This window comes from Lissotriton vulgaris, chromosome 7 (assembly GCF_964263255.1).
Source record: "Lissotriton vulgaris chromosome 7, aLisVul1.2, whole genome shotgun sequence".
Lineage (NCBI taxonomy): Eukaryota > Metazoa > Chordata > Amphibia > Caudata > Salamandridae > Lissotriton > Lissotriton vulgaris.
In genome coordinates this window covers 1014701806-1014728772 of record NC_141695.1, presented here as the reverse complement: position 1 = coordinate 1014728772, position 26967 = coordinate 1014701806, and the positions used below count along the sequence as shown (strand labels likewise).

Genomic DNA, 26967 nt, shown 5'->3' with positions numbered 1-26967 from the left:
AGTAGTTTGAATAGAAGGAGGTATATGTTTCCTCCCAGTGATGAGATAATAACCTAGATGATGTAGCAGGTAGGAGGTGTGTCTCCTGAAGGAAGCAGATGTCCACTTCGTATCTGACAAGGTGCATATGCATAAGGCGTGCCTTTCGGTGATCGTTCAGACCCCTAATGTTCTGGGTCCAAAATGTAGTGTCAGCCATGTAGCAGTGTTGGAAGGGTGAGTAGTGAACTAACTACATTCCATGGAAAGAGTGTTGAAAGCAAGTGCAATAGTGTATGGTACAGTGTGGAGTACATACCACAACAACATGCCAGAGTCAAAACAGAACAAGAAATTATACAAGCCTCTTGCAAGAGGCACATGTTTCGAAACCCTGCGACAAAAAAACATCCCACCCTCCACCCACTCCATCCCCCCAATTAGTTTGAACATCTAAACCCACCCCACCCAGGGATTCCAAACTTGGGGAGTTAGATACAGGATTGGGAATCATCCCAACGGGGTGCATAGGCTCAGCCGTTTCCTCCTTGCCAAATAGGCAGGGTTGCTGAGCATGGTATAGCTCAGTGGGAGGTAACTTGGAGGATGAGTATCGCACCCATTGAAGCACACCAGACCGCTAAAAGTTGGGCATAGTAGGCCATTTAACCCAGGGAGCACGATCACCCAGGGACAGCGCATGGCCACCCACCACCCGCCGCCAAAGGGCAGAGAGATTGCAGGTGCCTATAAACAGAGAAGGAAAAAGATAAATTGCAGCAGAAATTACATATTAAAAAACTAACATATGACATGCATAGTAGTAATACAAAGCTGGACATGAAGGTTTCAGTCATTGTCACTGGTGTGGCGATCTTCAGAATTAGTGCAGCTGCTGCGCGGTGAGGATTTCTGCAATTGTTTTACGAAGGTGAGGGCAGCCTTCGGGTCTGTGAAGCATTTGGCTTCTCTCCAAAGTCAATACGAAGCTTGGAGGGATAGAGCATTGCGTATGTGATGGGAAGCTGCTGCAGGATACGCTTGGCAGGAATAAATCCCTGTGGGCCACCTGGATGGCCAGAGTGAAGTTGGGTAGAAGGATAGCGTACTTTCCTGATGGTTGATCTCGCCCAGCTCCCTGGCCCTGTGAAGGATGGAATCACGGTCCTGAGAGATCAAAGAGGCGGGCGATGATATGCTGGGCCCGGGTGCCAAGTGATCTGTGCGCCCATACGACCATGAAGTGGGTAGACAGGACTAGGCCAAAGAACTCACGGAGCATGGACTCGAGATAGATCTCTATTTTCCCAGTGGTGGTTGATTCGGCAGGCCAACGACCCGAATATTGTTCCTTCAGGAATGCACCTCCAAGTCCTCATTCGTGGCATGTAAGATCTCGATCCATTTTAAGAAGTTTCTGCACACTGGACACACCGCATCCTCGGGATCCGATACCCTCGCCTTGAGCTGGACATGCTGTGTGTAATGAGAGTCCACCCTATGGTTCACCTGGTTGAGGCGGGATGTGAGGTGGTCAATTTTGGTGTCAATGGACTTTAGACTGGATTAGGCCCCCCTCCGCCCAGCCAGCCGAGACAGTGATGGGTAGTAGGCCGTGGACTAGAGGCGGCCTGGCCCAGAACAGGGTAGGCCAAGGGGGAACTGGGGTGTGGCCAAGAGAGGCAGGCCACCAAGACCGGCGATGTCACAGGCCCCCAGGCCCCCACAGTCACAGTACTAGGATGGAGGCAGTTGGGCTTACAGGCCAGTCCCCAATATGTGCAAATGCCTTCCTTGGCAAAGGGGGGCTGAAAGTCCAGGAGAGGCTGCTACACTTCAGGCGTGTGCCTGCAAGTAGGCCATTTCAGGTGCAGGGTAGTCCGAGGGGAAGCCAGGCACACACAGAAGAGGTGGCCGCTGGTACAGAGATGCAGCAAGCACCCGGCCTCCACTGTGACAGTGCAGGGACGGGGGCAGCAAGCAGCCAAGTTGGTCCCAAAGTGTGCAGCCTTATTTGTGGGGAGGCGTCGGAGGTCCGCAGCAGTCAGCAGTTCCCCCGTGTGTGGGCTGGGTCCCGGGTAGTCCGGCCGGTGCAGCCAGGAGTCACGGACACCTGCAGGCGCACCGCCCTCCGCGTGACCACCGGCCATGACCAAACAGCCAGCCCGACCCGGAGCAGCCGGTGCAGGCACCCCCGCCCCAGACATGGAGCGATCTCCGGGGAGTACCAGCCAACTCTGGGCAGGCCGTATCGACAGGCAGTCGACCCCTCCATAGCCGGGAGGGGGACGCCCCAGCAGGCAGGACGGGCCGATGCAGGCCTCCGGGTGCCACGAGAGGTAGGCGGTTGTCAAGGCACCAGTGCTGCACACACCCTGGGCGCCGCTCTTCCACAGCTCCCCAGGTGTCACGGCCAAGTCATACGATGTAGGGAGGCAGTTTAGTAGATAGATGCCTCCCACTGATGGTGGATAATGTAGGATTCCTCAGCTCAGCCGGCAAAGCTCGCTCAGCACCCAGCCACCTTGCCGCTGGCAAGACCACACCTTCCCGGTTTACTAAAATTTTTAAGAAACAAATTGGAAGTTCTACTTAGGTCAAACACCTCAGCACAAAGTAGGCTTCTAAAAGAATTTGTATTGCAAACCAAGAGACTGTGGCCCCAATCAGGCGCGCAACACCCATTGGACTCACCGGGCTTCAGTCCCCCCCCCCCCGGTCGTGTGTGGCAGCCCGGTATGAGACAGATCCCGGGCACACACAGAGCCGCACCCGAACGTTTCAAAGGTCTTTAAAAGACCATTTGAAAGTTCATTAGTCCTTGCAGTTGTGTCACCCTTTCTAAGAGCCCCTGCAGCTCCACTCTGCCTACTGATTAAAGGTTCAGCCCCCCCCCCCGAAATTTTTTCTTAGCCCCCCCCGAAATTTGGCTCTAGTTGCGCCTCTGGCCCCAACCGAGGACGGCAGCTAACTAAGTACTCAGGAGCCCCATTTCCAAGAGTAATGCTTCAAACGATGCAAGGGTATTTACAATACAAATTTTACGAGTGTTTTCCACCCTATTTTATGGAGAAAACTCAAAAACAATTATGTTCCATTAGTTCAATCTCATAAAGTAAAGTTCAGGATTTTTTTTCATTATACACAGACAATAAATGAATAAAATGTCTGCGGCCTATTGCCCTGTAAAGTGTCAAGAGTGCATTAGTATATGCCATCACTTTCCCAGATATATGCGAAATAGGTTCTTTCACAAAAAAACTGGCAGAAAATGTTTTGCCCAAGTATGGATGTGAGTTCACACATTCCAAATCCTGAGTTCCTAATTGCCACTTGTACCTTTTCAATTTTCTTCCTTCCTTTGCACAGAAGATCATCACTTTGCTCTTATTGATATACATTTTCAATAGTGGCTATGCGCAAAATTCTGCAAGCAATCCAAATGTTTCTGAAAGTCCCTCAGAGTTAGGTTCAGGATCACAATGTTGTCCGCAAAGAGCAGAGGAATGATATTACGATCACCCAACCTTGTGGCATCCCTGCCCAATGCAGCCAGACCCGATGGTAAATCAAAAATATTAAGAGAGAATAATAGAGGGGTAACAGACAGCCTTGTTTAATGTGGTTGTTCATCAGATTTTTAGGCGATAATCCACAGTCCCCATCAAGGACTACATGACACCAGGTAGAAGAATACAGTGCAATAATGATGGTTAAGCATGTAATCCGGGATTTTATAAAATTCTAAGCTTTCGCCAAGGACTGGAAGACCTTCATGGCCAAAAGCAATGGAGAAATCAATGAATGAGGCGTATTATGTGCCACTACATATTTCTACAATATCACTTGGTTGGCTGTAATATTATCTAGTGCAGGACTATACGATTTGAAACCAGCCTGCTCCAATGGAATGATGTTATTGACCACAGCCCACTTTTGGACATGGACTAGCAGAATCTTAGCGAAAAGTTTCCCTATTGAGTCAAGTAGTGCTGTTTGCCTGTTATTATTAGGGAGGGCCATGGAGGCTACCCCTCTAGGATGAAGGAATTGAATTGTATCGACAACATTAATTAAAAAGAGCAGCCAAATAATCTGACCATAGGTGTGCTTCCAAATTTATAATAGTTATAGGAATTTGGTCAGGGCCCCTAGCTCACCATGGTCTCACATTATGTATGATTTTTTTAATCTGTGCCCTCGAGGGAGTTACTAATCCTTCCTCTTCAGAATGGAAAATCCTCAGCTAGATGGTTGTCTGAATAAAGGCTCGAAATATGCGAGCACCACTCGCTACTTGGTTTTGGGCTAAATTTTGCCCCAATCCTACTCACAGTGGAAATGTTAATTATATGCCAAAACCTTCTTGAGTCTTTATTTATGACGTCTTCCCAGAGATCCATCCAGATCTTATCACAATGATGCTTTTTCACGGTTGCTTTCCATCTTGTTCGCCTCCTTTTAAATAATGTTATTGTTTTCCTTCTTCTCCTTGAGAATGATAACATATGCTGCCTTTGCAGTTTATTAATTGTTAAAACTAAATTCGTTATGGGAGACTTTCAAAGGATTATTATTTACCCGTGATGCCCCACATGGGAGAACGTTTTCTGCTACCAGGATCTGAACTTCTTACTCAAAGGAGGCTACCAAGATTAAATCCCTATTCGTGTTAAATTGTAATGTGCTTATTAACAAAACTTTCAACTTCACTGTAATTGAAAGGTTCCAATGTACTTTCTCATTCACTAAGGTGCATTGTGCCATCCTTAAAATTCCAGGCCAGGCATTCTTCCAGGGCTAACTTCATGTTAAAAGAAATTATATTATGATCGCGCCAGGAAGAGTCTGGAGCAGCTTAATTTTGGCTCCACCTTTGCACATTCCCTATTTTCGTTGACTTGTGCAGATTGGCACTTATTTTATCTCACGTGGTCTAACATTCTAATACCAAATAGGATTTTAATGTATTTCTGAAATGTGCCATGATAAAAATGTAATAGTATCATTTAATGTGTGCATACTATTGTTTAAAATTGTAATAAATCTGTAGTTCTTGTTCATAGCTATGCAAATGTTTTAGGATGTAACACAGTTCTATGTAGTCATGCTTTTATTCCACATGATATTCCATATATATACTATTGGGAATGTGCATGCACTTATATTCAAAAGTCAAGTGCACTGTAACTGATCTGCTGACTTAGCATAATTACAGGACACAAGTTCCTGAGATTCAATGTTTAACTTTCAAGTGAGAATTGTTTTGTTGGCATGTTCTCTCCTCTGCAGGTGCAGATACTAGACTTTGTTAGTTAGTGAAAACATTGTTCATTTTTAGTGATAGTAAGGTATAGGAGAAACTTTTAGCAAGAAGAAGATGTGTTAACAAAGTGGGAGTTGTGTTCTCATGGCAGAGAAAGGTGGTTCAAGGTTGATTGACAGTGTCCACCTAAAAGTGTGGAAGAAGAGCTGAATGTTGCCAATATTCTATATGGAAATGTACTGGAGAAGATTACGCTGGTTACCTTGTACACTGGTTACCTTGTGTACTATGTATGTTAGTAGGTGTTATATTGTTAGGTAGAGAGCAGACAACCTTAGGATTTCACTGGGTGCAGACCTTTTTGCTATTTTTCTCACTGTGTGGCTTCAGGTCATACTTCCTATAGACTTGGAGAACTTTACACAAGACTCCTAGATTGATTCTGATTTCCCTATTTAGGTTAGAGTAGGATAGGCTAGATTTCTTTAAAACTAGTAATGACTCAGCAGGAGGATCAAATCTTGCGGCCTAATCTCCAGATTCTCTTCCTTATCTTTTGCATTGCAGCCACTGAGTTCCTGGTGCCCTTCCATTTGTTTAGGCTGAATTTCATGAGGAGATTCAGATTTATTCTTGTGATATTCTAGTTTTAGAATACTTATGAGACTCATCTATATCAGTCTGTGTCCGAGTTTGTAATAAAACCTTTAACTCCAATTAGTAGTCTTGGCTGCATTACATGACTACCTCCCTACACACAACAGGAGGAACTTGCCTCTTTTTCTTGCTCTACAGAGAAGGGGAAGAAGGATACTTGGGATATTTAAGACTTCCTACCTATCCGTATCTGCATATAGGCTAACAGCATGATTGGAGATTTTGGGATTAAAATCCCCCACAATTAACACATTAGCAATGTTCACTCCTACCATTGCTAGGAGATGAAATGAAAAAAAGAACTGAGGAGAGAATCATGATTAGGGCCAGGAAGGAAATAAACATTAACAAGTAAATACTAAACTAACTTCGAGCTCTCCATACCCCTACAGCTAAATGATAAACATTGCAGATGGTTCGAAGCATGAGTAAAGGATTTGTGTGACCGTGTATGTTCTGTACTAAGATGCATAGCAATATCTCCACTGGCATGGCCCTTCTTTACTTTTTTAACAGGACAACTAATAATATAATTGGCGCGGTCAAAAGGCTTTGCACACCAGGGGCCAGATTTATCATTCTTTAAAGCAGTGCAATGCTGCGAGCCACCTTGCTGCGCTGCATGAAAGGGAAAGGGCAAGAATGTGCTGTATTTACCATTATACAGCATATTTCTAGTGCTGCCGCACTTTTTGCTACCTAGCGCGAACGCAGACAGCCTTGCGTCATGGTGCAAGGGTGTCTGCATTGTTGGCAGAATTGTTTTGTGCAAGAAGGGACACCTTCCTGCACTAAACCAATCCGGAAAGGCATTTTCCTCTTTCTACATATGCTGCAGAATGCAGCACTCACAGGCGGAGGTAATAACATGGAGAAAGAAAAATAGCACTCCTCGCTATGCCTCACCTAGGGAGGCGTAGGTTTTTTACACATTCCCAAGTCTACCTCAAGTGGAAAATCTGGGAATGCGCCAAAATCCAGGGGTGGATGTGTGAGAACATTCATGCTCCACCTACTAAATGCCTTCCCAGGGCGGAGTAACCCAAGGCAGCGCTGCTTTTCATAATCTCAGCTTTATCAAGCCACGCCAGGTGGCCTTGCGTGGCCTTGCGTGGCCTGAAAAATCTCACTTAGGTTTTGCATTGCCCTTGTGCCCCATTGCATGGTGCAACCTTGATAAATCTGGCCCCAGGTCTCTTAACCAGAACAGCCAAAGAATGAAGCTTCTGAGCTTTAGTGGAGCATCCAGCTAATTTCTACAACAACACTTTAAAACCCTTGCTTAAACAATATATACTGTTTGAGGCCATTTATATAATTTCAATTGAGAGCCCCAGGTAACCAGGGCCATTTCGAACACCCATCCATAGTGCCGTCTCCAGAAGCAACCAAACCCTCAATCAAAAAGATGAATGTTCTTCCTTTTGGCCCGACTGTAATATGTGTTGATTCAGGGTTGTTTAATAAAATCTCCTTCTGGCCCATGCCAATTTCCAGAGGAACACCATTCCTCTCCCCCATAACTATATATCAAGGCTAGTCGATTACCTGTCTTGATAAACAGAGATAACATACATGCCTCTACTATAGTGGTAATTACAATTTCCTAAAATCATATTTGGATTAGTCTTAGAATTGAAATTCACCCTAGAGCTTTCTCATTTACAACATTCAATAGATGAACTGACAGTATATCATTACTCCTCATAACCCTTCGAGGGTCTATATCAGATAAACATTTTAATAACAATGAACGATTCAAGCAAGGAATGTCAATATGAAATAAAGCAATACAATTAAGGATGAAAGGAAGATTCTCCATTTATAAAGCAGTGTGAAATGGAGTAGAGGTAATCTGGTCACTAAGATGATGGCATGGCAGGTTCGGAAAGAAAGCATCAATTAGCGGGTTCAAGACCTTAATATCCTGCTTCCACACTGGCATGGAAACTCCTCTGTCTGACTGTGTAATATGACCGTCAGTCACTGTAAAAAAAAGGAGATTCAGAGCTGTCCAGGACCTTGCTAACTTGTTCCTGTGTAGGCACTCAGGCTCAAACAGCCGGTGATGGCCATCACCAATGAAATGGTAGATTGCACTCTTCCAGAAGGACTTATAAGGATTACAGGGCCATCTAGGGGATCTGTCAGTCTGAGTGAATCTAGATCAAATCTTACTTTCTTTGGTCGCTTTTTATAGATATTGTGGCGTTTCCTTTTGACAATTTTCTTCTTGACCATCACAGTTGAGATACTGCCTGATGAAGTATTATTATTGCAATAGGCCTGCTTTTTTATGGTTAAATATGGGAAAAGAAACTTGATGTGCACTTCAAGGGGGACTTCTTGGGGGACTCCTGGATATGCCACCTATATTGGAGCTTAAATAACTCATCAAGTAAAAGAGACTCTACCTCCCTTTCACAAGAGTTTACATTCAAGGGGCGAGCCTTATTATGGTGCTTAAATCATGGGCAACTGACTTAGATGTCAATTTCTTCAGAGTCGTGCTTTCAAACTGTTCCCATCAGACCAGTATACTTTTTTACTTAACGCTTTCGATGCTCATGACGGAACGGTTCCGTCATGAGCATCGGTTGGGCTGTGCTCATGACGGAACCGTTCCGTCATGACCACACCCATTAACCTTGGGCCCCAGCACCGGCGGTAAATCGTGGCAGCACGGATGAGGTTAAAAGATCTTTAAGAGTCTGAAGGAAAAAATATTGACTGTGTGATAAAATGAAAAGTATCCACCTGACGCAAGGATTTTAATGGTTGAGAAATATGCATTTCTCCTGCTAGGAGATTTTACTGCCAAATCCAGAAGCTTCATTAGGAGCTCAGCCAGTGGCTATCTAGCTACAAGAGGTGTTTAGCAGACACAGCTTGCAATCTTGCCCACTGGAGGCTCTTGACTTCCATTTCAGAGACTAAGTCAGAAGGAAAACAGGGACAAACCCATTTAAGATATCGGACCCATGCTTTAGCGTGGTTAGCTTAAAATTGTACCTAGGTCTCTGTCAACCCAGAAAAGTGACTACTGATTGGTGCTGTCACTTTTTGTGGTGCTCTCTGCCTTAAATCTTTAAGTAATCATATCTCCAGTTTCCCTTTGTGGGACTTTTGTCATTTGATTGTCATTTTGCCTTTTAATGTTTACTCTTTTATTTTGCACTGCAAAGAGACCTTTCATCAACAGTCACAGAAGAAACAAATTAGAGGGAACATTGGTTGTGTCATGTAGCTGATATTATCAATTTTGGGACCACATATAATTCTTTAGATCATTTACTAAATTATTGAGGGATTTTCGCCCATGGTATAGTAGCCAAATAAATTGCACTCACATTGCTGAAATGCCTCTTCAGCATCAAGAAAGGTTTCCACCATCAGTTTATGCACTGTCTCAAACCAGTCAATGAGAGCATGATCATATTTGTTGCAGACACTCTTTCTTGAAAAAGCTGTGCATTGCCAATTGGAGGGTAAGTTACAGATGACTGTATCTTTATACTTGCCTTTTTATTACTAAATTATTTTTACCGCAATGATGCACTATTTTAATTGTTTTAACCACAGCCAAGATTTGTATGTAACCTCATGAACTCTGATTTATATCCTCCCCTATTTTGTCATGTCGCCCTTATTTTTGATGATTCGGTTATGATATTTTACTGTGTATTGCATGTGATTTATGCGCCGTATTATGAGTTAAGTATGGTACTTTTATGGGTTTTATTACCCGAACAAAGTGATTTTGATGAGTGTATCACTTGCAGGATTCTCCACTGCCTCTCAACTGTGGGTGTTGCAAAATCTGGGAAGACAAAAAGGATTGCCGACAACTCTGTCTGGGCTTAATGGGATGGGCCACACTGTTAAGATGTTCTTGAAAAGGAAAAGGAAAAGTTAAAAAATTAACTAAAATTGTACTTGGGTTAGCCACCTAGTATTGCATCCTAAAATATAACCTATGAGCAGACTGCATTTAAATATCAAAATTTGAATCTGCCCATTAAGTGTAAGTAGTTGAACCAAAATTTTATTTACCTTTGATCCCTCCGCAGATTCCACACTAAGGGCCTGATTATGACTTTGGCAGTGTGGCACCAGGTCCGCCAAAGCTGTGATCAGACCACCTGACAGATTAGGAGTTTCCTCCTGTCTAGCGGTATTGTTTTGGGGCATTCCCATGGGAGTGCCTCGAAAAACAGGCACCGCAAATGGAATGCCAAAACACTTCTTGCACGGCACAGACTGAAAAGTCCATGCCGTGCAGGAACTGGTGTGCATTCACACAGGGTGGCACATGTTGCACCAGCGGGCTCCGTAGGGCCCCCTTTGTTTCCTCTCTGCAAGGGTTTTCATGGAGGAGGAACCGCCATAAAAACCCTGCCGGAGGGAAAACTGTTAATATGCTTGGCGGGACCACATTGGTCCCACCAAGCATATGGATGCCTCTACACCGCTGCAACACAGCCAGGGATCTGCGGCTCCTGGTGGCTACAGCAGGGTTGTGGCGGTCCTCCCGCCCATCTCGCAATAGGGCCGTGGATAGACTGCCACCTCCGCATCCCTGCGAGTCTCTCGGTATGTAGACTGCCAGACTTGTACTCGGGCCTTAGCATGAACCAAAGATTGGAAATAAAACCAAAGATTTAAAAAATCCTCCAGCTTCCAATAAATATATCATCTATCTGTTCTGCCACCATACCCAGGGTTCTGAAGTTCTTGGCTGCCATATCTTCAGTTTGAGCCTGTGTTTCCATCTCTGCTACTAGCTAGTTCATATTAATATGCTTATCTAAGATGAATATTACAGCATACACATATTGAGGATTACCTCTAGTAAGGGAGGTAAATTAGCTGAGCATTGTGTATAGCATATTGATCTGAAAAAAGAGGTTATATTGATCTGAAAAAGGAGCTTATATTGATCTGAAAAAGGAGCTTATGTTAATCTGCAAAGGAGAGCTGGTGCTGGAGATGTTAATGAGCAACATCTCCGTGGGAGGCCATCTTTGCTAACCCTTATCCAACATTGACGATCTCCTCATAATAGAGACTGGGGACCATTAATTCCTAAGCGATTCCAAAGCAAAGCTCTGATCTGATGAAGGCGAAGATATAACCTGTCTCATCAAGCTCTGAAACTTCTGACAAAGAGCCAAATCCGTGTTTAGGTTAGCTAATGCGGAGATGGGCTTGAAAAAGTCTAACATGGCCTGTAGCATTTGGGAGGTGTAAGGATGGCTGTAATAATTCCAGCAAGCAGTCTTGTCCTTATGAGTAGGGGCCACCTTCCACTGAGTATATTTGAAGGTGTGCCACCCCTATGCAGGAGAATCTTCTACTCTACTATAGTCTTGAAAGTTAAAGAAGTATTCTTCTGCAGTCAGCAGTTTCTAAAAGATGACACTGAATGTGATAAAGGCTTCTTATCTCAGGTCTGCAAGAATTTAACAGGGTTGAATTCTCATAACGACTCTCAAAGAAGAATGCCTACTACTAAATCATACTGAAATAAACATGGGTATGTTATAATAGAGTCAAACATTCTCCACAGTATATTTAGTTCTTTCTTTTGTAGATTAATTGTGCTCAGTCTCTAATCACTATCACTGATTTCATGTGAGTGTCACGCATTTGACATATCTAGTAATTCTTGAGCTACCGGGTGAAGCATGCTCAATGTCACACCCAGGTCCCCTAAAAACACCACCGCTGCATTTGCAAATACAAATTCACATTGCTCCTCCTTCATCAGTAGATAAAAACCTAAACTCTTCAAGTGTTCAAGGGGAAGTGACACTATCATAGTATCCACTTGCACACCTCTTCTATCAAAATTATATTCTTACTAGAAGAACCATAACATTTCTTTCCAAATCGATCTCTCAATTTCTTCACAAATCTCTGACATTTCTTTTAAAGCCCAAGCTTTCAGTTAACTCTCCTTCAAAACACTGATGTTCCCTCACTATTTTCAAGACTACTCACATAAGAATACATTCTAACCCCATGAGTCACAAATGTTCTTTCTTCCCCTCTTCTATTGTTTACCCCCTAAACAATGTGGTTTAGCATGTGATCTGACAAATGGTTCGCCCATTACCTTAGACTGCTTCACATGTGTTATCTACTCTGTCTGTACTAAACACCGCTATGACTTCAAACAATCGGGGCCTTTTTTCCAAACAGTTTTCTACATAGTGGGAATTACTTTGCAAGCTAAAGTAATGTATGTTTCCATGTACATATGATTTATATATAGTCATGTTGTCATTTACACCGGTCATATATATTTAATTACTAACAACTTACATTTTTAAAACCTCTGTAAAGTACTTGCAGTTCACTCTTTGTAAAGTTGGTCTGTGCCTCTAATTGTTCCAGTCCTTCTGGCCGATAACAAACTGTTGTCATTTCTAACTCATCTTCTATTTTGTCTGAAAGAAACATAAAGAGATTTGTTATTGTTACTCTTTGATAAGTATATCTATTATTTCATAAATGTGTATAGGCCTCTATTTTCATGTGAAGTTTGTTTGGGTTTTCAGAAACACAGTGATTCCAACTCAGGATCTCAAATATAAAAATAAGAAAATAATGCAATCTCATGTGATTATATGATAACATGTTGACTGTATCATTCTCCAAGAAAGCTTGAAGTATATTCTTCGTACCTGGCTTCCTTACAGTACATAGCAACCAACGCATCCACTACAAGATCTTACATAATAGACACTGCGAACAGTGAAGGATGGCTATTAAGTTTTACAAAGCATATTAAAACACATTGAGATAAGGCTAAGTAAAACATATGTTGCTTGTAAAACAGCAAAAAACCTGATATATAAACTCGAAGTCTTCACTGATTTGTGAGCTTCTTTTAATAACGCACTGTATCATCTGAATTTTACTAACTTTTAAACTGAGCCCTGGTTCCTAAATGTCATAATATTTTACAAATTACCATAGTGTTCATGAAAGGATTAAAAAGCCACTCAAGAACTTTTGTGTGGTTCAAATATTCACGAGGAAAAGACACTCCAACAATTCTTCTGAAGTTGTTCCCGAGGCCGCAGCACACCCAACGATTGTACTGTGCCTATCTCTAAACATAGCAATTGTACTAAGGAAAGTGAACTTTTCATATCCTAGTCACCTTATTGTCAAACATATAGATTCAACTCGGCAGTAGAACAAATAATGCATTATGTTTTACATGCCTTAATCCAGCTAGCTATGTTGATGTGCAGGGCCAAAGCTCTTTAGTTAGCAATGTATTTTGTGCATTTTGGTATGTGCTAGTGTTTTTCAGTGTCTTAGCAGACTTTGCTTTAAGGAATACCTTTTTATGACAAGATCAAAAAAGAGAACACAAAAGAGAGACGAGGCAGAAAACTGAGTAAAATGGGAAAAAATGAAATGAAAAGTAGATAAGAAAGGTAAGAGAAATCTGAAAGTACATCAAAAAACAAAGACAGCATTGAATAATGTGTAGTGAGAAAAAGTGCAAATACAACATTTGAGATATTAAAAGAAAGGGAAGCAAAGAACATGAAGGATAGAGAAACTGAAAGATAAAACATGAAACAAAGACAGAAAGAAAGAATAGGGAAATAACCAATTCAGTAAAAAAAATTAAATATAGCCAAACAAAATGAAGAACAAATAATTAAAGAAATCGAAGAGAATATAAAAAAATACGAAAAAGAGAAAGTGAAAAAAGAAATATAAGGAATTAAATAATATTGAAAAAACAAAGAGAAGGATACAGGAAACCAAGCAAACCACAAAAAAAGAGTAAATAAAAGTGTTTCTCTAAAAAGGAAAATCTGAAAAATAAATAGGTCCCAAAGTAAAAGTATGTTCACATGTACTGTGACCTACGTTGACATTCTCATTATATGTTTGTGGTCGGTGAATGCACAACTTCCCCTTCTGTACTTCATCTAGAGCTATTGGACCATAGCTCCCTTTAGACTTGTGCAACTTCTCTTCATCTGTCCAATCCACTTTACCCTGTCCTGAATCTCGCAATCGCTTTTGCTTTCGATATCTATCTTCTACCTGATCAATGAATTTCTTCTCTTATCTGACAACAGGCACGTCAGATTATGGCGATGTGCATAGGCTGTATCCAACTCCTGGGTCGGAATAAAATACGTTCCAAGCATGTCCTCTGACTTATAATAATCATACTTGTTCAAATGTTTATATGCCTGCACTTCAGGAAGCACTGCATCATAATTCAAAAAGAAATATTGAAAATGATTGCGATTATAAAATATGCTAATCAGAAAACTACATGAAATTCCATATGTAAATGGAGGATGATGGTATCTAATACCCTTATCTACAGAAGCCGGCAATTGCATACACACATAACAATATTTCACATCCATTGCATCAATATACTCATACAACAACTTCACATACACATTAAGCTTCAAATTACCTTTAGACAGATCTGCATGTAATCTACGACTCTCTTCTAGCAGCAAAACTCTGTCGTTTCCTACCTTGACCTCTTCTTTGCTAGGAGTAGTAGGTGTAGGTGTTCCCTCAACCTCTACTGCCTGCTCATGTGGTGCCAAATACGAAACTACAACTACTAGAATGATGAAGAGTATCACTCTCCCTACAAGTGTGCCTACAATGCACCTAGCTCTACGATTCGGGTTTCCAGCCTCCATGGTCTTTCAATATAGTTGTTCAGCAACAGTGTTCAAAAGTCTCTTTCTTTCTTCTTTCCAGTTGAAGCACTTGAACCACATCTCAGAGGCTGAAAGTCACCTTTTTAATTTCAGTTCCTTATTTACAGAAAACAATAGACAACCCTAACCCTTCTCCGTCCTCTATGGGAAGTCCCTAAATTTCTTCTTCTTCCACTCGGACCTACGTTATGTACAGCAAAGTATTTATAGCAAAAAGTATTTTTAGCCCATAATCAAATTCGTTTCAACTGTTTTCAACACATATTCCAAAAGTTCAAGGTGAAGAACAATAGACTCATGAGATGGTATTTCAGGACCAAATGCAGGGAAGATCAATCTACTCAGAATCAGATGACAAATTCCGCTCAAGACTGCGGGATTTGGAACAGTAATGGTCAGTACACCTTCGATTTCAAGTCCCGGCACCAACAACAGCACGTCCAGTTTGAATTTAGGACTGTTACTGATCACTGTCACTGACCTCACCCTCCCTGATCTCAATATACTTGGCATCAGTCACAGGGTAGGTCCACTCAGGAGTTGCGTACCTTCGACAAGGCCCCCTCTTTTGCCTTGATCTTCTCAGTCCTCCACGAGCTTGCCCTTCTTCATCTCCGTCTGATTCAGACTCCTCAGACACAGGAACAAGATCCAATTCGGAAACCAACCTCAGGTTCAGCTGCCTCTGTCTTTCCGGCCACTGCTCCCCTGTTCTGCTGGTTCTCCTGCTTTCTTCTTGCTCACTTTGCTCACAGTTTTCTTCAGCTGAGTTTGGCTTTGGGTCACTTTCACAGTCATTTTCCCTTTCTGAGGCAGTCTCAGCTTCACTTCCGTCGTGACCCTCTTCAGCTTGATCTGGTGAGCAACCAGCTTCATCAGACACCCTCACAGCTTGGCTTGTCCCCTCCTGTTGCCCTGCCACCTCAGCTGTTTCTTCCAGGGGTGCTGTAACTCGATGGGTGTGTGAAGCATGCACCCAATTCGGTAGCCCTCCACACTTCACAGCAGTGTTCGTAACAAGGATGACTTGGTAGGGTGCTTTCCAATGAACATCCTGGCAGCTCTATCTCACGTGCTTCCGAACCAACACCCAGTCCCCTGGACTCAGGTCATGGCAGAGATCACTGGAAGCCGGGACCACAGCAGCCTGCACCTGATGAGACACAGAACGGATGACATCAGCGAGTCCCTTGCAATAATCAGGGATCAGATCATCTGTGATACTCAGCAAGGCTGTCGATGGCACCGCCGGTAACCTCATTGCCCTCCCCATCAACACTTCATGAGGCAAGTGACCTCCTGTCTGGGGTACTGCGCATACTCATTAGCACCAAAGGTAAAGCATCCGGCCACTTCAGAGACGTGGATGAACACACTTTCGCCTTCCAAGCTTTCAAATTTCCATTGATCTGCTCCACTATCCCAGAAGCCTCTAGTCTGGTCTGGTCTGGTGGATTGTCTGTCCCGAGAGGAGTAGGTTGGGGACTACTGCAGATCTCACAGTAGAACAGGTAGCACCAGTATCAACCAAAAAGGTGGTAGGATGACCATCAACATCAGCTTCTACAAATGGTCCCCTCTGGTCTACCTCCAAGACTCCCCCCACAGGCACTGTCATGCCAACTAGTCTAAGTAGCAGTCATCGCTCTCTTCAAAGAGAGGCATCTGCTGGTAAGTCCGAGTCCCTGTCGATATTCTTGGTGGCTGGGGAACCTGGACTCGAGGAGCTGAAGTCCCCCCTTTTATCGACTTAGTCTTTGCTACTGCTATCATCATCACCCGAGGTACCTGTACCTGAGCCACTTCCTCCTCCTGATTTGCAGGATTATATGGACACTCGCGTCTCCAGCGTCCAATCTGATGACACTGGTGGCACTCAGTGGTCTTTTTCAATGTTGCCAAATCTACCCTTGGCTTGGAGTCATCTCCATTTCCCTTTTTCTGACCATTCTGTTTCCTCCCCAAAGTACAACCCCCCGATTGGACCTGACCTCCCTTGTCAGCAGATTGCATCTGTACCAGCATCAGCTTGTCTTTAAGCTTTTTGTGCTTCAAGTCGATTTCATCACTACAGTACCTGGCATACCTCAAAATCTCGCCAGCGGCCTGTGCTGTCAACAGATCAAGTGATGCTGTATCATGAGGCAAATCTCAGGTCTCAACCCTGAAACAAACTGTCCTATGTCCTTAGAGTCCATTACATCTAGACCACTGTGCTGCCTAAAGACTTGCAACAGTCGTTCATAATACTCATGGACTGTCTCTTTAAGTTACTGAACCATTTGATCTATCTTCACCCTGTCAATATCCTGTGGTGGTACCTTAGATTTCAACCAGGTAATCACTTGTTCGTATTTCTTTCATTACAAGAGGTGACGGACCATTCGTGACAGCATCCCTATCGGGCTCCACAGTGGGCCATTCTATAGCAATCTCGCATGCTACCCCCAAATCTCCTGGAACCACAATATCAAACAAGGTGTTCAAGTCAATCCACAGCACTTTCGAGATCTTAACAGACCTCTCTACCTGCTTGTACCATTCAACTGGGCTCTCTCGCAGCTTTGGGAAATCATTCGTAAAGGCAGCCAAATCTCCGTGACTCCAAGGCACATGTACATATCCTCCTTTGGTCACATCCCGTAAAGGGTGTGCTCCAACTCCTGCCATTCCCCCTCCTGGAGGAGGTGTCTCTGGCAGACTCCTTCTAACACTCTTTTTCTTTGACCACCTTTCTTCCCATTTGTCAAGTCTGCTCCAGGTTCGCATCCCTATAATCAGTTCTCGAATATGAGTCTTTAGTCCGATCACCCTTTTCTCTTCTAAGTCTTGATCAGTATACTGCAATCTGTGATTACCCTGCAGCATTTTTGTCCTAGACAAATCCACATAATATTTACTCGCTAATTCAGTCAGTTTCTCATGGGTTGACCTAGCTTCCCAGGTCATATCCTACGCTACAAACAGCAACTCATCAGGTTCATAAAGATCAATCCTCTCTAAAGGCAAGTTTCCCTCAACAATCTCATCCACTTCTACTTTTAGCCGCATCACATCAATTCTTTTTGCCTTTATTGCTGCACCCAAAGTACCTCAACTAGATGCATTACTTCTCTCTTGTCACTGTCTTGTTCTCTGCATCTTTTCACTTCAGATACATCTCTGAAAGCCTCCCTGTTCTCGAAATTCTCCTAGTCCCAATCCTCCCTTGGCCTGTCGCTCTGAGCCCCTTCAACTGTCTCCCATGTTCTCAAATCTGTCCTCAACTCCCCGAAAGATTTTGGTCTCAGGCCCCTTAAATCCATCGGTCCTCTCGATGAGTCTGCTGTTGCTGGTAACGGGGTATTCGATTCTACAGGCCTTGGCATTGGGCTCAATCCATCCACTACACTGTTCCTTCCATAGCTTGTACTCCTTTCCATACCCATCTGTGGTGGGCCTCCACTTTGCATCTGCTCAGGATTATATACTGACACTATGGGGCCAAGGGTAACCGCTACTGTAAGAGCATCCGGCAACCTCTGAGAACTGACACTTTCTACATTCTGTCCTTCTCCTGTCGAGAGCTTTCCCACTACTTCAATTCTCGGAGGGACTTGCGGTATCCTAACTTCCTCTAATTGGGCTGATCTCTCCTCCCCTGACTCTGGGTTGTATGGAGGTGGTCTCTCAGATAACAGCCTTTCTATCAAGCTATCATCTGTATCACTGTTGTCTTCCTCTGCATTCTTTTTCTGCGCATCCCGTTTTAACCAACAGTGGGTACAATCTATCTCCCTCAACCGTCTGTACCCTCCATCTCTTTTCCAATGCATCCCACCTTGCATCTTGAAGTGCCCTAACTGACCTCTTCACTCTTCCTGTTGCCTGTCTCTGTTCCTTTCGTGTGCCGCCCTGATCCATGCATTTAATGCCTCAAACTGTGTCGGTCTAGGCAGGGGTCGCAAGGAAGCCATAATCGTTTCAACTGATACACTTCCAATCTAAAAGTTCCATAAGTGAGAAAGGTCATCTCCTCATTTCCATCAGTCATCTTGCACCAGTTCTCGAGCCACAATATAGTGTGCAACCCAACATTTGCAGCCAGGTAATGAGTCGGAGTATCCTCGGGCGGGGCCTCTCCCCCCTCCGGGGTTCTAACTTCTTTTCTTTTTTACACAAATCCCGCAAAACTTTAAAACATTTCATGATGAAAACCAGTGTTTCTTCTCCCGTAGCGCTCTTTTACTTCCTGATGACAATCCACCAATACCTGTGCGGCTCCACACTAACCATATTATCCCAGCACGGTACCATTGACATCACTCGCCTCCGCTTTCGCAGCAGTTCCCCTCCTTTACAGTTCGTCTCTAACTCACACACAGGTCCCAATCATACACTGAAATGATCACTTCCGACCAAGCAATCACTTCGCTGACTGTACGTTCACAGGCGCGTAATTGCCACCGAACTGGCAACTGTCTGTCCACGAAACGACCGGACAATCACCTCACGAGGTTACAAACACACAGCAACTCACGACCAGCGTCAGTTACTCACGCACTCACACATTCGTTCCCCCTATCTCGGTCCAGCGGGCGATCGATGATACCTCACGATCCCCTTAACAATGGTTAACAATTACTATGGGTGTTCGATAAACCCAAACCACTTAGGCTACTCCTTGAGCCTAAGATTTTCCCGGGCTGCGCGCGCTCACAGCCTGATCTCCTTTCATACAACAGGCAATCCAACTGTGCAAGACATTACAACACAACACAACGTATAAACACCGCAATCTAACAACATATAACCCTATTCATACTCACTCTCCTACCAATTGCTAATTTTAGCCATACCGTCATTCTCCGTCAGTTTCCATGGAATGCTGTCTTCTGCCGACAATCCACTGGGCAATCATCACAAACTTTCTACGGGCCTTGGGAGCTCTTGTCCTAATCTAGATCTTCCCTTGCTCTAGAAGGGAACCATCCTACACTGCTACCAACTGGGGAAGCTGGGATTCTCATGTAGATTTTCTTACCAATCTCTAGAATCTCAGGTCAGGTCGACTGGACCATTTTCCCTGTCTTAGAAGCGTGGAGGGAAGATTTTTACAATCATAACTTTAAACAGTTTTACAACCCAAATCCGAATTAGACTCAAAGGACCACTGACTACGAATTGAAATGTTGAAGATTTATTACAAACCAAAAATAATTGAACATACAGACATCTCAGTAAAAGATTCAAGAAATAGACTGGTACTAATGCAAACATAATCCTACGCAAGAGTCTCAGACGACTCAGAAAAAAAATCAAAGTTAATTTAAGAAGCATTAGACATACTATGATCGACAATGCTGAAAGTCTGGACTGCATTTACAAAAAAAGGAAAAGAATTTGGTTAGACTGTCCCTACACTAACTCTAAAGTGACATCCCTACTTAACGATTTACCCAGCAAGAATAAAGGTGTCAGCTGTGAAGATTTCGTAAGAACTACACTCACTTTCTAAAAGTAGCCTCAGCTACTGAGCTCTCTCTAAGATGCTCCTTCCTACACCTTACTATGCCTTAAGTTCACAAACTACCTACATCCAGTGGCGGCTGGTGACATTTGATAGTGGTGGGCATAAAAGTTTGTGGCGAGTGAAAATAGCGAAGAAGCCTGACTGTCACAAGGTGGGGATTTGGGGAGCACCCCCACTCGAGTAAATTTTGAAAAAAGATAGGGCAAATCGTGGATTTTCAAGCATATTTGTGAAAGTCAGAAGGTTAATATAGCAATTGCGAAAATGTATCGTCTTGTAGCAGCATTTATATAGTGCTTCCTACCCTTGGAGGTGCCAAAGTACTTGGGCCGTTCTCCCCTCTGTGCCGGGTGCTTGGTACACAGTAACCCCTCTCTGTGCCCAGTGCCTGGGAGAAGGAAGTTACCCTCCTCACTGCCTAGCATCGGGTACACATTAGCATCTCCCTCTGTCCTTGGTACGCAGCAGTTGTGTCCTCCTCTATGTCACGTGCCTGAACATACACAGCAACTACCCCGTCTGTATTTGCCCCTAGTAAATTGCATTGCAATATCCCGTCTATTTCTGGTTAAGACCGGCAGTCCCCCCCATCAACCCCCCCCCCCATTGATCAGACAGGCGGTAATTAAAGTAGTGAGCCCATCCGCCTCATCTTTCTCCGCTCTGTGTCGACAGAAAACAACATTACTGCCACTTTCCGTATACTTGTACAAGCTTATAACACGCTGACATCACAGCACTTTAAAACGGACCACTTGGCAGAGCCAGGCACTGGTTCAGTTATCTGAACACACTCATTCCAAGGGCACAGTGCATAGAGATCATGGACACTGATTTAAAAGGGCTCGTGACTAAGAACTGTGCACTGGCTGGAACAGCAAGTAGATGACAGCTGGGGGCACCAGTTAAAGGAGCACAAGGCAGTGAGTGAAGGGCACACTGTAGAGAGTTAGTGGATTAAGGACACAGTGCCGCTGCAAATTCTGTGTGCCTCCAACATCCCCACACCTCACCGAGGACGGGGAAACAAAGTGAAAGGGCCGAACTAAATGCTCCACTGCTTGGGGATGACAGGAAACGTCCCACCCGAGGTTCACTGGCATACTGGCCCTGCCGGCCTAGTTTTATGCCCTGGGGCTGTTTCTAATTTAACTTCCACGTAATTCTGACACTTTTTCCTTCAGCACAAACTATTAAACAGATGGCTGTCAGGTACGTAAATCTGTCAAAATAGACACATGCTCGAGACAGAGGCGAGCGACAACAGTGAACTGCATTAAAACAAATTAAGGGAACTATTATAATGCAGTGCAAAATGGGGGTGAACTTGTCCTGGAGGTTCCCCTTGATATCTGCTTTGTAATTCTACCCCTCACCCGGCCACAAGTACCATATTGGCCTTTCTGCACACTATGCTTACAAGAGAACAACGTGAGCGCAGGTGCCCTGCTCGTGCTCGGTAGAATCGCCTGCTTGTGCGCTGCACTATTGAAAACACCGAAATGTGGACCAACTCTCCTTTGCCACACTCTTTCACAAACATGGAAACAATCCACATATTTTTCAAATCAGAGAGGGGGTGTTGGGTCACTGGTGAAGACTTCCATCCACATTCCAGCCACGTGCAAACACTGCTGCGCAAAAAATGCTATCAGCCTTGAGCCTTCCATAAAGGAAAGCTATTTCCAGCGAGCATTCCCGAAATCGAATGGAGGAAAATACGGAAAGCAAAGCCAGTCATGCAGTTCTGTGCAAACCGTGCAGTTCCTTATTCGATAATTCCATTGAGAGGAGAGAGCGTCAGAGATGAGATGAGCGAGACAAAGGACGGATAGAAAGAGAGAGGGGGGGGGCTGCTTTGAGCATTTGTCCCAGGGTTGCAGTCGGTTTGCAATCCGGCCCTGCGCTGCTAGACTCTACCAGTGAAATAAATGTCAGACCGGGGCATGTGCTAAGGCACACACCATCAGATTAGTGGCCAGCACTTTCAAGAGAAGCGGCTGCATTAAGTGAATGACACTCACCGTTCGTCTCTCTCAGCAACGAGCACTCATGACGTGCCGGGAGCACAGAAGACGTTATGACCTCCCTCCTGTCTGTCCAGCCCCGACCTGAGCCAATCCTCCACTCTGCTCACTTTCTGTTTGTCAGGAAGAATTTAAATACTTACTTACTTTCGTCGTGAACTGAAGTCTCGTCCAGTCTCTTCTTTACCGGAACACCGTCGCATGACTTACTCGAGCCACCAGCACCACCATCCTCGTGCGCGGTAACTAACTCAGCCAATCCTGGCGCAGCATAACATCGCCACTGCGCCAGGATTGGCAAAAGAGCAGGGCTAATACTGCCCGTAATGAGACCCGGCTCCCCCGGGTCTCTGCCTGTGTGACGGCTAGGGGGGGAGGAGGAGGGAAGGGGTTATTGTGTGTGTGCGCATGCGTGGGCAAGTCATGAAAATGACTTGCCCTAAATGCGCACACTACTGCTGCTATCAGAGTCACACGCTGCCAGCCCGCCACTTACTGCCGCAGGCCCGCCCCCCACCCCAGTTCCGCGATCACAATGATGACGTGACTCCGACCGGAGACCTCAAATCATTATCGGGCTGCGCTGCACTCAGCTCATAATTTTACATTTTGAATGCGCAGTGTGTCAGTGACAGTGACGGTCGTCCATGGGTAGGGGGGCAACGCCCTAACGCCCCCAATGGACGAACCGCCACTGCCTACATCTTGCCCTCCCCAAGCCCACTTTCTAACTCCTAGTCTGCTCACTGCTCTCCACTCTCTACTCCGGACTGACTCTCCGCCCTCGGGTCCTGTCCCTAATACAAAATCCCAAAAACAGTCAACACGCCCAGAGGCACACCCCTCTGGTAGGTACGGATCTTCGGATTTTTCCAGTGTGGCACCTCTCCATCAAGCGTCCGTTCGTTTGTCCTTGGGTCCCAGGCATCTTCTTCGCTGAATGTTGCACTCCCAAATTCTTTGGCAGCTCCTCTGCACTTGCACCTACTATCCTGACTTCTAAACAATGGATCTTTCTACCTAACTAGACTTGTGGCCTTGCACCTGCAATCTGGAATACATGAGAGCATCCTTGCAAACATTCGAATTTACAATTTAATATTCGCTGAGGACGGCCTTTCCCAAGAAGGAGAAATCATTTATTTTCGACTAAGGCTAGCCAAAGAAATTACAGTTAGGCCTCTACTGGCTTCAACATATCCCAGGCCCTTGAAAGTTTAGATGCATTTCTAACATAACAGGGTATTACATTTCATCATTTTAGAACATTAATTCTATTTCCAATGTAAACAATATATCTTTCGTATTAAAAACCTATGTTAATCCACCCATTTATAAGCACATGTATACTTCATAAGACACATCATTGCTAATGCGACATTTCACATAGGATTATATTTCTACCTTATTCAACATTCCATTTTGATTCAGGCCCTACATTAGCCTATGATTAATAAACACATCACTACATATTGCACTAATCCCCGAAATAATGTTACATTTCTAAACTACATTAATAAAGTCCTCTAAATATGTCGTTGCTGACTACTCAGGATTATAATGCAGCCCTACACATGTTTCAAAGTAACACGGCACTCTCTTAGCATCATAACGTTGTGCAAGAGGAGAGTCTAGAGTCTACTGACAGGATGTTAACAATGGCACTTAATAGACATAGATTTTGGATGACACCCAGTCAGAGAATAATATTCACATCCTCTTTTATGCTTGATGCCTGAGCATCTTTTGACACAGTGACTCATGGAGGTTTATTGTCACATTTTGCATCAGCTGCTGGAGCTCCGAACAAACCTTCAGGTGGTTCAGGTGACCTGTGTAGGGCTGCTACCAGGAAGTGAAAATGGTTCTCTCCAAGTAACCTGCAGCTCAGGCCATTGTGGTAGCACATGAGGCCCTAATGAGACTTTCATTTTTCAACATTTTCTGCAATCCCTTCTGGTCCTTCCCAGAGGTCAGAACCTTTGCCTCCATGAATGCAAAGAGGTTATATTTTGTCAAACAGCTTTTGAGGAACTTCACATATGTTGTTGGCCACCGTGGTTTAAAACTAAAGCCACTAAGAGATATGTTATGGAGTTATGGCCATGCTGTCTAGGACCTGAAAACTACACTAGAGCTGCCCCTGCTGCACGTTTTGGACACTTTACTATTTCTGCTACTTAAGTAGAAAACCTGGGAGCGTGCCAGTGTCAAACCTCTGACTTGCAACCCTTCCGCAGAGGAGCCGGCAGGTGATAATGATAGGCATCCCTCCCTATAGAGAGCTGGGCAACATCAATCATTTCCCCCATCCGTTTCGGAAATGTGAAGAATGTCATTCATGTGCCAGAAGCATGTATAACGGTACTACTATGAAGGGAGAAAACTCCCTGTGCAACGACAATCGGTTTTTCTTTAGAGATAAAAAAAAACATGCTTTGAGTGTTTGGTTTCTATGAAAAATGGTTGCATAGGTAGGCTCTCGTGGCTCATGTTTGACAAACCCACAGCGCTCTGATGGAAGCAGGTGCTGACACTCATTTCACAGACCATCAGACTGGGAGAATCTCTCAAATAGGGCGGGCGGTCCTTAACCAGGGTCTAACCGCCCGATTCATGAACCTAAATTGCGCTCGCAAGGGGCCGGAATCTGAGAATCCGGCCCTTTGCGAGAGCGATTTTTGCATTTGGGATTCAGCATCCCAAATGCAAAAATCGCTAATTGCGATGTCGCAAATGTGCGAGGAATTACATTTAAGGAATCTCTATTAGAGATTCCTTAAATGCAATTCAACATCCAATTTAAATTTGCGAATTCGCAATTTCTTGCCACAATTTACCGCGAGGTCAGACCTCGCGGTAAATTGCGAAAAATCAGAAAAATGCATTTAAATGCATTTTTCTGAGTTGCATGTTACACACACACACATGTCCTTTGGACATGTGTGTCTGCAACACCTGTGTGAAATTTCATTTGAGGGGTGCTACAGGGTGTCCTGTGGACACCCCTGGCACCCTTCAAATCGCAATCTTATTTGCGATTAGCTAATTGCTAATCGCAAATAAGGAATACTCCCCATTCATTCCTACGGGCCTTTTGGCCGATAGGAATGAATGGCGAGTTATTCCTTATTTGCGATTAGCAATTAGCTAATCGCAAATAAGGAATCAGTAGGAATCGCATTTTATTATGCGATTCCTACATGATTACCGTTTTGCGAGTCCTTAATAGCGAATCGCTATGATTCGCTATTAGGGGCTCGCAAAACGGCCCGTTGATGAATCAGGCTGTAAATTACTCCATTTCTCTAGTGTGCATGCACCTTCATATGCTGACATCTCAGCGATTGTATCGCGTGATCCAAAATTACGACATTCCAAGTAATTTTTGGTTATTTCAAAATCCTATTTCAATAGCAGGGGTGAAGGCATCAGCGTACACCGGGACCGAGTCTGTGAAATTCTCTAATGATTAAACTGCGCCATTTCCTCTTAAGTCACACCTTTTGCTTCAACTATGACTTTCGCTCTGTTTTTCACACTCCGATGGGATTACAATCATTGTGCTGAGTCGTAACTAATTACAATAGAAATTAGGATTAGAGTTAAAGCCAGTGCTGTGCTGCTGGTGGGAGTCCGCTTTTGTGCTGTGCATGCGTGAGGTGTCGGCAAGGGAATACATGGAATGCCCTTTTCACGGGGTGCAAGTGCACCCCAGGGGAGGTTCCTCTGGGCCATGGGACAATCCTGAGGCTTCTCTTACTATCATCATGCCAAAACCATGTTCATGGTTGTGGAAGATGACAATACAAAAGATATTTCTGATGTTGTCTTTGCCGCTGGAAATGAGAAGGGAGTTTAGTGAGAGTTTCAGAAGAAAATACGCCTTTTGTTTGAGCTGGTTGGAGGCACGAGGGAGGAAACTGAGGCTGGAAACAAGCAATATTTGAATTTTTGTGGATGAATGAGTCATGAAAAAGTGTTGTTGTGTGACACAAGACACCAGAAATATTTGGTGTGTGAATATGTGTGGCGGTGGCTTTAGTTGCATCTTATGATACATATCACTTTCATGGAACGTCTTTATACAAAATAAACGTTTCTGTCAGCTTTTGCCATCTGCAATGACTTCACAAGGCCGGCACATGCATTCCACTACTTCACCTACGTGTCTCCACAGATCTTCTCAAAGTAGGGGAAATGCATCTTTTGCTGTCAACTCATCCTTGAGACTCAGAGGAAGTAAACAAAAAATGGGTACGGCTGTGGTAAATCTTCCACATCATCCTATCTTCCCCTACTCACGTCAGACCTGTGGGTATCATAAGTTGACCAATGCTATGGTGCTGCCTTCCTTTAGCTTCCCTCCTCTTCTGCTCAAGCATCAGGGAAGGGAAGGAGAAGCAGGTTCTGTTACACCCCATTCTATGACTTTCCCGAGTTTACAACTGGATCCAGGAGAAACATGCCCACAGTCTGCAGCAGCTCTGTCATTGGTAGAGCCACTGTTCAGTTATGTGTCCAGCAGTCACAGAAGAATGAGGATGGTGAGCACAGAGTGAAGTGGGGAGAGAAGAACAACGCCTGGTATGCTGTTATGTGTTTTTGTACAGAACACTTTCATGGGCAAGAGTATCCTGGCACCGAGCAAGTGTGTGTGCCTAACCTTGCCTATGCTAGGTTATTTAATTGAAAAGCTTGGTCTTCAGTGTCTTGCAGATTTCAAAAAGAGATTAGGAGGCTCTGGAGTGGAGTCGGAGGTCAGTCTATGCTCTAGAAGTGATGTAAAAGAATGCCTGT

The 26967-nt window shown here is 44.2% G+C and overlaps 1 protein-coding gene across 1 annotated transcript in view; it reads right to left on the bottom strand.

Moving 5' to 3' along the window:
- Positions 1 to 26967, bottom strand: part of KCNIP1 (potassium voltage-gated channel interacting protein 1) — a 1655018-nt gene that overhangs the window by 111109 nt on the left and 1516942 nt on the right. Inside the window, exon 3 of the mRNA XM_086931430.1 lies at positions 12230 to 12354. Within this exon, the coding sequence (XP_086787556.1) occupies positions 12230 to 12354 (125 nt within the window). The remainder of the gene's footprint in view (positions 1 to 12229; positions 12355 to 26967) is intronic.